The sequence below is a fragment of the Podarcis cretensis genome, assembly GCF_951804945.1.
Source record: "Podarcis cretensis genome assembly, chromosome: 14".
Taxonomy (NCBI): Eukaryota; Metazoa; Chordata; class Lepidosauria; order Squamata; family Lacertidae; genus Podarcis; species Podarcis cretensis.
This window is the reverse complement of record NC_137183.1, coordinates 23,143,235-23,156,028: the sequence shown is the minus strand read 5'-3', so window position 1 is coordinate 23,156,028 and position 12,794 is coordinate 23,143,235. Positions and strand designations below refer to the sequence as shown.

Sequence of the window (12,794 nt, the reverse complement as noted above, 5' to 3'; positions counted from 1 at the left end):
CCCTTCCAGCTTCCAATCAGCGTTCTCCCCCCACTCACTCTTCTTTCCCCCGCTCCTCCCGTTCGCTAACCGGATGTTGATGTTAGTTGGTGTTCTGCCCCGCCCCTTCTCTCCCCGTGTTGTGCTGAGTGAGGGCGCTTCCTATTTTGGCCCCCCCTCAGCTTAGAAACGCAGGTGAGTTGCGACGCCCCCTCGCTGCCCTCCCTTTCCCAGCGGCATATCCAGCGAAGTGAGGAGTGAAGAAGAGACGGCTTTTGCTTCTCCCTTCTCTGCCTCCCGCTGTCGGGACAAAGGCGTTGTTGCCATGGAGACGTGTGAGGGGGAATTATGGGCTTTCTTCCCACCTAGCCACCCATCCCCGTCCCCCAACAACGGTCTCTCTTTGACGGTGATTAAACCGCATTTAGGACATAAGCTCCCTTTCCTTCCTTCCAGGCTCCCCTTCATTCTCATTATTGTGTTTTCTCCCTCAGCCCCCCGCCCCTCGAAAAATATTATTATTATTATTATTATTATTATTATTATTATTATTAATTCGCTTCTTATCGGGACATGTCGCGGCGGCTTGCAGCAAATAAAAATGGAAACCCTAATATTTCCAGAGGGGCTGGCGTGTTATTATGTTACATTAAAAAATGGGAAGAAGTCTTGTGACATCTTATTGTGGCATAAGCGTTTGTGGGCAGAAGTCCACTTCAGTAGATGTGTTAAATGTTAAATCCTTGGTTGGCAGCTGCGTGTGGGGGGGCGGAAGAACTATAAATTTCAGAGAGAAGTTATATGCAAGCGGTGCAGGTAGAGACAATTGGACCCAAGCTAGAATTTATGCAGAATAAGCATGACGACTTTTACAGCATTATTGATTGGCAAAAATAATCACCTTAGCAATGCTGAGTTAATATTTATAGTGGGAAGGAGGAAAGGAAACTATTGACTCTGCAGACAAAAATGAATAGAGTTGAACTTCCTGAATAATTGTAGTTCTTCAGATTCACACTGAAGCTGCCTTCTGAAACTTCTTTGTTCAAATATGGCCACCTTCAGACCAATGGTAGAGTATCCTAGTAGGGTGAAATGTACTCCTTCTGCTTGAATTATGTCCAGTGTTATTTCCTGGTTTATGAATATCTTATGATAGTCCTCAGGTGGGATTTCCACATGTCATGGAAAAAAAGGAAGCTGCTTTATATTATGTCTGAAGGTTTGTCCTTCTGCTTCAGGATCCTTGTATACAGCAAGGATAGCCACCATTGTGCCAAGTCCTACAGATATTTTGTACTTTGAACTGTCTTCAGCCAGCATCTCCAGTAGTCAGAGAAGATGGAAGCTGTAGTTCACAACATCTGGAGGGCAGCAGTTAGCTATTCCACTTTACTCTTGACTGACATCACCTGAAGATGCAGAGAATTGAATCCTATACATATATACACAAAGTGTGCCCTTTATTAGTGAACAGGCAGATGCATCTCTGGCTGCATATAGGTTGGAACAGAAGCTGTGACCAGTGTTAGTGTCATGCCACATATGCAAAGTGTGACACACATATGCATTCATCTTGTGACTTTCATGTAGACGTTTTTCCTCTGCCTGGAGTGGGGCCTAGCCTAGCCTAGTAATGGGGTTCGCTCAACTATAGATGATAGGCACTATTCAGAGGTTGCCTACCATGCAAGCTTCCCTTTTTGAGTTGTTTTGGGCTTGCATTGATATCTGCAAATAAATAAATGCCCCAGAATTTATCAAGAAGAAACATTGTCTAGATTGACAGAAAGGCTTCAGCCAGTCTTATCACCATTTCTTCTTCCTTGTTATGCAGTGATGTTCCTTGGTACCCTTCAGACCCTTTCCCTCCTGCTATTCCTTCTGATTTAGGAGAGTCTTGCAGTTAGGGCTGCCATCTGTAGAAGTTCTCCATATCTGTCTTAGGAAAAGGAGTCCATGCTGGTTTTTTGACTGATTTAAATCCTAGTACTCCTGAAATGCACAAGATCATTCAGATAAATATATTTTGGGAGTTTGAAGCCTTAATATAAAATCTCCTGTGCCATAACTCTACTTGTATTAGCTTTTTTGCTTGTGTGGTATAATATAGTCTGAAGACAGCTTTTACCTGTCTTGAAAGAACTGAAGGAAATTATTGTTCATGATGTGTATGCTTACCCCACTTTCTCTGCTAATAAACAGGCTTTTGAATAGTATTGGAAAATCTGCACAACTTATTTGCCCAGAGGCAACAGTGAAACCAATTAAGTGTGCCTTGTTTAGGTACACATAATGAGAGTGCATCCTCTAAACCAACTTCAGGAATATTCAAAAAGTCTTGTCTGTTTCCAGCCATTCATTACTTTCCTAGGCAAAAGCATTTATGTTGATGTCAAATACTAATAGTTCATTGATTGAAAAGTGCTTCTTGCTAACTAGTCAGATATCTGTTTTTCCTAAAGGTAGATAGATATACATGGCTTTAGATTTAAGATCTTAGTGCTGTATTTTGTCCGTCCCCCCCAATTCCTTCGATTTCATATTTATTTGGTTTCTACTTTTGTTACCTGTCTTTTGAAATACAGAGGGATGTAGGAATGTTTAAAATAAACAAGCATGTTTCAGAAAAATAGTGCTATGGGAAAACCAAGTAAGAGCCTTATTAAAACACTACTTGTCTTTTGCTTTCCCTTTTAGAAATGAACTTCTGCGATGTATAGAGTTCTAACATGGTGGCTGGGACAAAACCTGTCATGGCATCAGAACTCTGTAAAACAATATTGGAGGCAAAGCTAGAAAAGCACAAGAACTTATTCTTAAATTACCGAAATCTCCATCACTTCCCTTTAGAATTGCTGAAGGATGAAGGACTGCAATACTTGGAGAGACTCTATATGAAAAGAAATTCATTGACTACCTTGGTATGACTTTTTAAAATGTACAACTAGCAAAATATTTGTTGATGCTTAGGGTCTATGTGGAGGACATTGTCCTTGAGTGTACCTTAATTTTTTCAATATACTGTACCGTATGTAAATGATAGCCATTCATTGATATGGGCGACAGTATTTGCACTTGGCCAATAACACATTAGGGACCTGACGTTGGAATAAGGAAATGTTTTCTGTATTGCCCTTGCCATGCTCTCACTGAAGTGGTTGGAGGCCTATGTATGGACCAGACCACTTCAGACTAGGTAGAAGCTGACATTCTTAAATGTCCCCTGGGTGGGAGATCCTACACTCAGAGAATGCTGCCATTTTTACCAGGTGCTCTTAATCATTTTGGCCAGTGCTGGGGCACAATCCTACACTGTATGTTTTTCACTGCAGATATAACTAAATTCTTCTAGGACTTCTCACTTGCACAGTAGTAACCAAGTCATCAAATTTCAGCTACTTAATTCCTACAGTTTTCATCTTGTATGCATGAAAAGCATATGGGGTATAAAAAAACCCCGACATTTCAGTTTATTCCTATGTTTCTGGTGCTTCTTCATACCAGTCAATATGATGTGTTGGAAAACATTTAAAAGAGGAAAAACTTTGGGAAGCATGCCAAATTTTCTTTTTGAAAAGTTAAAAAGAAGAGCCTGGAATTTAAAAAAATGTATATTTCTGCCAGCATATTTTATTTCTTTTTGCTGTGGGGTGCTTTCCTTCTCCCCAGCTCATAGGGAGTTATTTTTTGTTAATTATTACAACAGCCTTGTAAATTATGGGTTGAATCCAATGAACTGAACCTCTACTCCCTCCACTTCATCATATGTCCCTAATCAGATTGCAAATTTCCCAAACCCTCCATATTGGGTGAAGTTGCAAGATTAGGAAAGGAAGGGGAAGTTCTGTTGCAGGAGCAGAAATTGTACTACGAATGTAAGGTTTTTGTTGGTTTCAACACTGTTATTCTTGTATGGCAGATTGTTATCTACATAAGGATAACTACTATTGTCAGAGCTGCCCAAGGTCCCAGCTCACAGAGGACCAACGCCAGGTCATCGTTATATACAAAAGTCTTTATTGAAGTTCAGTTTCCATTCCAAAGCCGTAGCGCGCAGCTCTAAGTCTTAAACCCTAGACCGCCGAAGTTCCGTCTGAATCTCCTCCCCCCTGACACCAGTTTAAGATTCTAGCCCTGCTCCACCTCTTCCTCTGCTCTCTTCTCCTCTGGGTCCTCCTGTCCGCTGGGGCATTCCCCTTTCTGGACTCTTCTGACGCTGAGTCCCCTGACTCCTCCCCTGTCTCCGGCGGGCTTTAGGACCCGGTTCCCAATCCTCGTTCTCTGCTGCCCTGCGCGCCTGTACTTTTGAACTTGGCTCTCGCGCCAACCCAGTGACCTTCCTCCTGACCGTTACACTGCTTCTGTCACTGCTTCCCTCTTCCGGGATGCTAGCTGGACCTGATCTCCCCTCCGTTGCCTGACTCTCCGATGGAGGCGTGGTCAGCCCTGACTCCTCTTCTCTCCCTGCTGGGGGAGACGCTACCCCCGATACCTGGGACTCTTCCCCCCCACTATGCTCAGGTGGGGAAGCTGGTCCTGATCTCCAACTACTGCTCTGGGAGTCCCCGCTGGCCCCTTGCTTCTGGAGTGTCCCCCTTGGGACCCCCCTTGCCCTGGCCACTGGCGCCCCCTTCTGTGAATCTTCCGATTCGCTGGAGAGGCTCATGGAATCTCTCGGGCCACTGTCATCTTCTCCTACGCTGCCCTCAGATTCTTCCCCTTCGCTCTCCATCTCCCCTCTTCCCTGTGCTTCTGCTCCTGAGCCCCTGACATCCATCCCCCCCTCAAAGCCCCCCCTTCCCCCCTCTCCCTCTTCTGGTGTGGGTTCCGGGTGCTCCAGTGTTGTGAGGGTGAGTGCAGGATACAGTTCATCTCCCCTGGTGTGCAGCCAGCCGGCTGGCTCCTGCCAGTCCGTGACGGGCTCGTCGACGTCGATCTCCTCTGCTTCCATTTCTCTGCAGGTGTGCTCGAACCCAGGATCCTCCCCCAACACGTCCATGTCCCCCTCTCCCCCTGTTGCCTCGGGTGACGTTGCGTGCAAGGGCCCTCCCGGCAGTTCCCTGCTCCACCCCACTTCCGGTTGATCTTCCCACCAATAAGAGCGGTCTGTGCCAAACCCTGAGATTGATCCCTCTGGGGAGGTAGTCTCTGGCGCCGTTTCCTCAGCTGGTGAGAACCCCTGGAACGTGCTGGCTGAGAGTGTGGGTGTGAAAAGATATTCATCGAAATAATCTGCTGGCATGGGTCTGTGCGGGAAGAGTGCATGAAACCCGTCTTTGAGGTAGTGCTCCTCCACGGCATAGTACGGTACCCACCTGTTGGCGCTGGCCGGGGTACCTTCCCTGGCGAGGAGATATTCAACCCCCTCTTCCCCCCATCTCGAGTCTAAAATCTCTGTGACCTCGTTGAGTGGCTCTGCTCTCGGTGACCCCCCCTTCGTGGGCGCCTCGCTGAGCGGGCCTGGTGCGGTCCCTGGCGCCTGAAACCTGTGGGGTGCCTTGTAGGGTGTGAGCACTGATCTATGAAAGACCGGATGCATTCTGGAGCCCTCCGGGAGTGTCAACCGGAAGGCTACTGGATTGATCTATGCCTCGACTTGGTAAGGCCCTAGCTGCTTGTGTCCGAGCTTCTTCTTAGCTAACGATCTGGCCGGCACTGCCTGGGCTGCTAACCTCTTCCGGGATGCTAGCTGGACCTGACCTCCCCTCCGTTGCCTGACTCTCCGATGGAGGCGTGGTCAGCCCTGACTCCTCTTCTCTCCCTGCTGGGGGAGACGCTACCCCCGATACCTGGGACTCTTCCCCCCCACTATGCTCAGGTGGGGAAGCTGGTCCTGATCTCCAACTGCTGCTCTGGGAGTCCCCGCTGGCCCCTTGCTTCTGGAGTGTCCCCCTTGGGACCCCCCTTGCCCTGGCCACCGACGCCCCCTTCTGTGAATCTTCCGATTCGCTGGAGAGGCTCATGGAATCTCTCGGGCCACTGTCATCTTCTCCTACGCTGCCCTCAGATTCTTCCCCTTCGCTCTCCATCTCCCCTCTTCCCTGTGCTTCTGCTCCTGAGCCTCTGACAACTATGTTCATGGAAGAGGTGAAATATTAACCAGGGACATCCTGAAGCATTGTAGGAATAAATAGGCAAGATTCTTAGGTTTCTTAGAATAGCTAGTGAATATTGTTTATTAGGCTGGTGAACACATTAAAGAGTTCATTAGAATTTATTCAGACTTGGTTGCTTATACAATTTATACAAGTGCTGGTAAAGTAACTGAACTAGTTTTTGTTTTATCTTCTACACTTACATGATTGTATTTATCTATTTATGAATGTATGTTTAAAAAATGGAACCTAATAACAAGGACACCAGGTGCTGCTAAGGCTACCAAAATTGCTTAGGAAGGAAATCAGTGTGTTTTAGCGTTAATTCCCCAGTAGGTGGAAACCACAACTCAAGATTTTTGCAGCATGGCATGGAAAACAAGCAGAAGAATTATGAGACTGCTTCTGGCTAAGAACTATACTGCATATGCTGTGTTTGAAAACAGCAGGGAAATGCTGGCCAAAGGAAGGATGGCAATCTGAGTGTTGAAATGGGCAGTCCTACCCTAGTTGAGCATAAAAGCTAAATTTGGTATAATGTAGAGCCACTTCAAGTCTGACCTTTTTCTTGCTTGAAAACCACTACGTAGGAAAAAGCCACAAACTGTCATGTATAAATTGGGGCATGAGAGGCACACATATTGGACGTGCTGCCTTTCTCAGTGAAAGTGAGCTTTCAAGACCTTCAAAATATCCTGGAATCAAGCTTCAGCACCACAGTAAAGAAAATATCTGACTGCCAGTAATACACTGGCAATCTGTTTGTGAAATAGGACCCCTGCAGAGTTGTGTAAGACAAAACTAACATCATGCACTTCATGTGGAAATTGCATGACATGGCTGCTGTAACATGATCTCTTATAAAATGTTGCTTTAGAAGATCTCCATATTTAGAAGACATCTGGCTGTCTGGAGAATGCATTATAGTAATTGAAAAATATTGGCATACTGACTTAATATTAGAGTAGCTAATAGGACTCTGCCTTAGGCTATTGTAAAGTCACCTGAATATTCAGTGGGCATTTCTAAGTTATTACATGCTAAAGAATGTATATGCTATGTGAGTTTATCTGCATTATCAGTACATGTTGAAGTTGGAAGATGCTAATCACACTTGTTAATATTTTGGCACAATGATTGATTAGTGTAGAAGGTGTCTGCTGTTCTTCTAGAGCCCAATTTGGAAGCTAGCTCCACCCTCTGTGTTTTGATATCTTCAGGCCTTCTTGGCATGTTGAAATTCTTTCATCTTTCCAGTGACAACAGTCACTGTCATCCAAGTCTAGGCTCTAAGCCAGGTTTCATTATCAGTGCCAGATGGGGTGGTGGGCCACATAAAACAGTTGTTCCCTGTTTTGGATTTCTGACACTCAGAGCCTCATGTTAGTTCCATCTTGAATTTGGCAAACTGGTTTGCCAGTTAGATATCAAGTCTTTCTTTAAAAACTAAACAAAAACTTCACAATTTTCTTTTTTAGCCGGAAAACCTTGCCCAGAAGCTTCCAAACCTTGTGGAACTGTGAGTGTGTGGTGTCTTGTTCCTTATATTCTGCCCTTTAGTTTAATGAGTTTCTTGAATGTAGGGTGCTGAAGTTATATAGGTAAATATCTTACAATTCATTTTGGAACAATCTGGTTTGTTAAAGAGCTAGTCTGTTTTGTCCTAGTGCCTTTCTATGACCTAATTTCACTCATGTGCTGTCTCTTCATATGCTTCAAGATAGTGGTTCAAGGGACAGCTTGGAGGGACCACCATGCCAAAGATTTCTGCATTCAGGCTGTAGCTCCTAGTTTGTTTGCTCAGAGAACTGAAAAAGTCTATCTTTTCATAGAAATATAATAAATGTAGAATTTAAATCCCATTCTTTTGTTAAAAGTATCCAGAATGAACACTAATTTTTGACTATTGCTTTTGTAAAATCTACTGGAATGCAATATTTTTTATTTTTTGTTTTGTTCTATTTGACAAAATTAATTGATTGTAATGAAACCCTAGGTCACTTACAAAAAATGATAAAACATTAATATTACCAATAAAAGACAATTAAAAACAGGTATTAAAAACATTCAGAGGGGAATTAAAATGAACTGTAAGCTACATGTAAACTACAGTGTGGTGTAGTGGTTAAGAGCGGTAGTCTCGTAATCTGGGGAACCGGGTTCGCGTCTCCGCTCCTCCACATGCAGCTGCTGGGTGACCTTGAGCCAGTCACACTTCTTTGAAGTCTCTCAGCCCCACTCACCTCACAGAGTGTTTGTTGTGGGGGAGGAAGGGAAAGGAGAATGTTAGCCGCTTTGAGACTCCTTAAAGGGAGTGAAAGGCGGGATATCAAATCCAAACTCCTCTTCTTCTTCTTCTGCATGTCTGGATAGGCTTGCCTAAACAAAAACGTCTTAAGCGGGTGGCAAAAAGAGTCCAGCAAAGGCACCTGCCTAATCTCAATAGCCAGGGAGTTCCAAGTGCAAATTTGTAATATGTTTTGGAGTAGGAGAGAGGGGTATGTTCACAAATAGGAGTGCTGCTTGCAATGGCTAAGAACGTCGATTATCTTTCTATATTGGACTAAAGTTAATCTCATCCAGTATTCTGCTTCCAACTCTGGCTTGGCTAATGCATCTAGGACATGGGTAGGCAAACTAAGGCTTGGGGGCTGGATCTGGCCCAGTCGCGTTCTAAATTTGGCCCACGGACAGTCCGGGAATCAGCATGTTTTTACATGAGTAGAATGTGTCCTTTTATTTAAAATGCATCTCTGGGTTATTTGTGGGGCATAGGAATTTCTCCATTCCCCCCCCCCCCCACAAGGTCTGAGGGACGGTGGACCGGCCCCCTGCTGAAAAAGTTTGCTGACCTGTGATCTAGGAGAAACATCTGTTATCGGTTGCTAGCGCCTAATACTCATAGGCATGCCACCTTTGTACTTGGTGGTTCCATTAAATTATCAGCCATTGATGAGTTTACATTTTGAAAATAGTGAATGTTTCTTACTGCAAGGCTCTATATCTCCTTGGACTGTTTGCTTCTTTGGATTGTCATCTTTACCCAACAGCCAATCCCACAGTCCAGCTACAGCTCCTTCTGCCTCTTACCTCTCAAGGAAGGAGCCTAAAACCTGGATTATAACATCAACTGCCAGGGGGCAGAAGAGACTAGTAAACACCACGTGTATTCCTAATATAGTCAACCCCATTGCACATTTCATATGTAAACTGTTATAGAATCATAGACTTGTAGGGTGGAAGGGACCCTGGGGGTCAATGAGTCCAACTCCTTACAATACAGAAATCTCAACACATGGTCCTCCGTCCAATTAGAAACTATACTGGATCCTACTTAGCTTTGCAAATATGATAGCAGTTTTATTGATGCACCACAGCTATTTTGTGACTGAAAAGCCTTAAATTGCCTAAAGCCTTAAAGTGGGGAATTTATATACCTCCTTTCAGCAATGTCTCCAAAATCAATTTATGAACAAATACAACACAAGAAGCATCCTACAGTGATGCGACCATTAGCTGATGAAGAATTCCTTCAGCTGCAGCTTCCTGGCAGCAATTCCAGTAAGCATGGCAACATGAAAATGTACCTTTGCAAATTTAAATAGCCAGTTTGGAATTGTGATTGTATCCAGGACTGTATCGGGTCACATTTTATGTCCTCTGTGCTGTCACGGGCATGTGTAGAACTAAAGATGTTTTGGGTCACATGGCATAGATAACCAAGGAGTGTAGTCTAAACTTGAGCTTTTTCTTCTTGCCCCTGGAAAGCTGCACCTTCCTGGTTTGTGCATTTGCACTGCAACTAATAGGCCTTACAGGTCACTATGGCCTGTAGCTTACTCAAGAACTAATCTTGCCTCATCTTGTCTGAGGTGAATTCTATTTCATAATGAAGCTGAAGTACAGCTTTTGTGATATGCTTCGTGTTTTGCCACCAGGCACTTAAAAAAGATTATCTGATGAGGCCATAAGAAAATCCTGCCTGAAATTAAGGTTTGGAGGGAGGGTAATTTTAGAAGCTCTGAAAACCAGAGAGAGCTTGTTTAATACACATTAAATATTCTTGTCTTAATTATGTCATGCCCCCTAACCCTTTTTCCTGTGTCTTTTGCTGGATAGTAAAAGGTTGGGATCTGCGTGCAGGATGAATCATAATAATAGTAATCTTACTAATGTGTATCAGATCGTAAAACCTAACTGAGGAGCAGCAATGAAAAAAGGGGCACACTAGTTGTCAGCAGGATGAAACTCCTTGCTATAGCTATAATTTGCATTGCTTTATGGTAGGCTCACAGATTTTGGATCATCAAATAATTTTCCCTAGCATCCCTTGTATTGTGACCCATCTGGGTTAATAAAAACTAGTGCCGACTTCTAGGAATTAAAATTATGTAAAGTTCTTGTTGTTTTGGAAACAGCTCTCAAAATGAATAGAAACATTTAACATCATGGAGCCGTAGATTCTGATTTACATAATCTTTCTGTTGGTGACTATTTCTCTTTCTATTATGGTATTTAGAAATATCCAAGTTTTAAAGTGGACATGCAAAGGCTAAATCTAAATAGTGACATGGCTATTTCCACATGCTCACTGGGTCTTTGAACTGGTGTTTCCTAAACAGCTGCACTCTTATATTTGGTAATCTTTTGAAAAACAGATCCCTCTGCAGTATCAATTTGTTTCTGAAACTCCAATGAGTTTCAGCTAACAGCCATTTTTGAAAGAAGAAAAAAAAAAGCACCACACCACAGCACATTCAAAACTTTTGGCATGCTTGATGTAATTCTTGGGATCCTGATTAAGAACATATGAGAATTTTGTTTGGCCTAATTGATCCAGAGTTACCACATGGTCCTTAATTTGTGAATGTACCTTCTACTTCCAGGATGGCTATTTTTAACATGGGGAAAAATCTCCCTTGTTTTCAAACTCCATAGCACTGTCTAGAATCTTTAATGTAGATTCCTTTAAAAAACAAAAACAAAACTTCAGCTTGGAACTCTGACTGTAAGCCATAATTTCTCATCTTCTGCCACCATAATACCTTCAAGTTTGAATTCTCCTGAAGCAAGAATCAATCCAATACTTCCATCAGGTTACTTATCCTACACACCCCTTTTCTATGTTGAATGAGCAAAAGTTCAATTTTCAAGCAGTAAATAACATCTAACTACCTTGAGACAAATCTCAATTTGAAGAGAATAGCACATATTTATTTCTGAATAGCAGTAACTGCAAATATTCACCACCAGAGAGCACTATATAAAATTTTACCGGCCTATGATGGTAAATATAGACCAGGATCCAAAGAACCACACAAGTTATTTGGGCTTGTATTTCTTGAATACCAGCCTCCCATGCCAGAAGGCAGAATGCTTTTGAAAGTAAATGGACCTTCAAAAACAGATTGTAAGATGGAACGGGGCACATGCAAGCGCTTGGACAAAACTAAAATAGCTTTCTATATCCTGGCCTCAACTTGCCTGGGCTTGTCAGTATGCTTTCACTTGATGATTATCCTTTTTATAGAATAAAGTAAAACATGTAAACTTAAATAATAAACAAGAACACCATTTGTACAGTTTGCCAATGAATGTTGACATTAGAATTTTTAAAATATTGAAATAAATCTGAGAAGATGCTGTAAAAATATAAAACGATCTGATGATTCCTGCACTTCTGACTCTTGTGGTGTATGAAAAAATTGTCTAAAATGAATTTTCAGGACTCTGATAAGGCTGATTCCATGACTGATTTTTCACAGTCTCCCAAGTGCCAGAGGGCCATGTGAAGGCTCTTCTTGTGAATGGTATCCCTATGAGCTTCTCCATCACATTCTCAAACCTACTTCTGAGAACTAAATAGGAGGCATGCTTTACTCAGTCACAGAATGAATTCCACAGGGATCCTTGCTGAGAGGAAACAGCTAAAAGGTTCTAGGTGCCCACTGACCCTGGGCTGGTTTAGAGCAGGGAGAATGTATCAACACACTCACCTCAGGCTACTTTGTTTCAGTCATATGACACAGCTGTTTGACATGACTTATTTATATATTTATCTTACACCTTTTCCAACAAAGTGAGTATTAGGGAAACAACTGCTGTGCATATTGTGATTCTTCTATGATCCAAAACGTATATTTATTTAGCAGATTTAACACCCAGCTTTTTAAGGCTCACAGCTTTTTTAAAATGCATGGATTTGTTAAAAGCCAGACATTGGAAACAAAACAAAAACTAGCCCAGTTGGGAGTAGGTGAAGACGTAGGTCTCTGCTTGTCTGCCTCTCTATTCTCTTTCCTGGGTTCCTTCCCACAGGGCATTGTCTTGGAAACCATATATGATGGTAGTTGCATTATGTACAGAGCAGCCTGGTAACAAATGTGATTTTTTTGATCTAATCTCAATATGAAAGAAGAGGAAATCTGATTCAGGAAAACTTGGAAGTGCGAGTCCTGTTTTACGCAGAGTGATCAAAACTCAGGGTAATGTCTGTCAGTCATAGTTTGCCATATGAGTGTTACCTTTGCAGAAATGAAGAAAAAATACAGCATGCTGTCTTTGATCAAGTTTCATCTATGAATATTTGCCACCTGCTCTTATCAGCTGGCCCTTGAAAATGTTCTGTTCTCTTCCAGATACCTCCATTCAAACAACATTGTTGTTGTACCTGAAGGTAAGTGCCCTTCTGGGTTCAAAATATCTTTAGTTTCTGAC

At 42.9% G+C, this 12,794-nt stretch overlaps 1 protein-coding gene across 7 annotated transcripts in view; it reads left to right on the top strand.

Moving 5' to 3' along the window:
• The first annotated feature begins 37 nt into the window (after positions 1-37).
• LRRC28 (leucine rich repeat containing 28) overlaps positions 38-12,794 on the top strand; it is a 53,989-nt gene continuing 41,232 nt past the window's right edge. For 2 of the 7 annotated variants that reach the window (XM_079954362.1, XM_079954359.1), the window contains exons 1-4: positions 39-174; positions 2,680-2,903; positions 7,556-7,596; positions 12,716-12,753. In XM_079954362.1, coding sequence (XP_079810488.1) covers positions 2,712-2,903; positions 7,556-7,596; positions 12,716-12,753 — 271 coding nt within the window. In that variant the 5' untranslated portion in view covers positions 39-174; positions 2,680-2,711. Of the gene's footprint in view, positions 175-231; positions 389-2,679; positions 2,904-7,555; positions 7,597-12,715; positions 12,754-12,794 lie in introns of those variants that run through there. The other 5 variants (XM_079954364.1, XM_079954363.1, XM_079954361.1 and 2 more) reach the window with 4 other exon arrangements.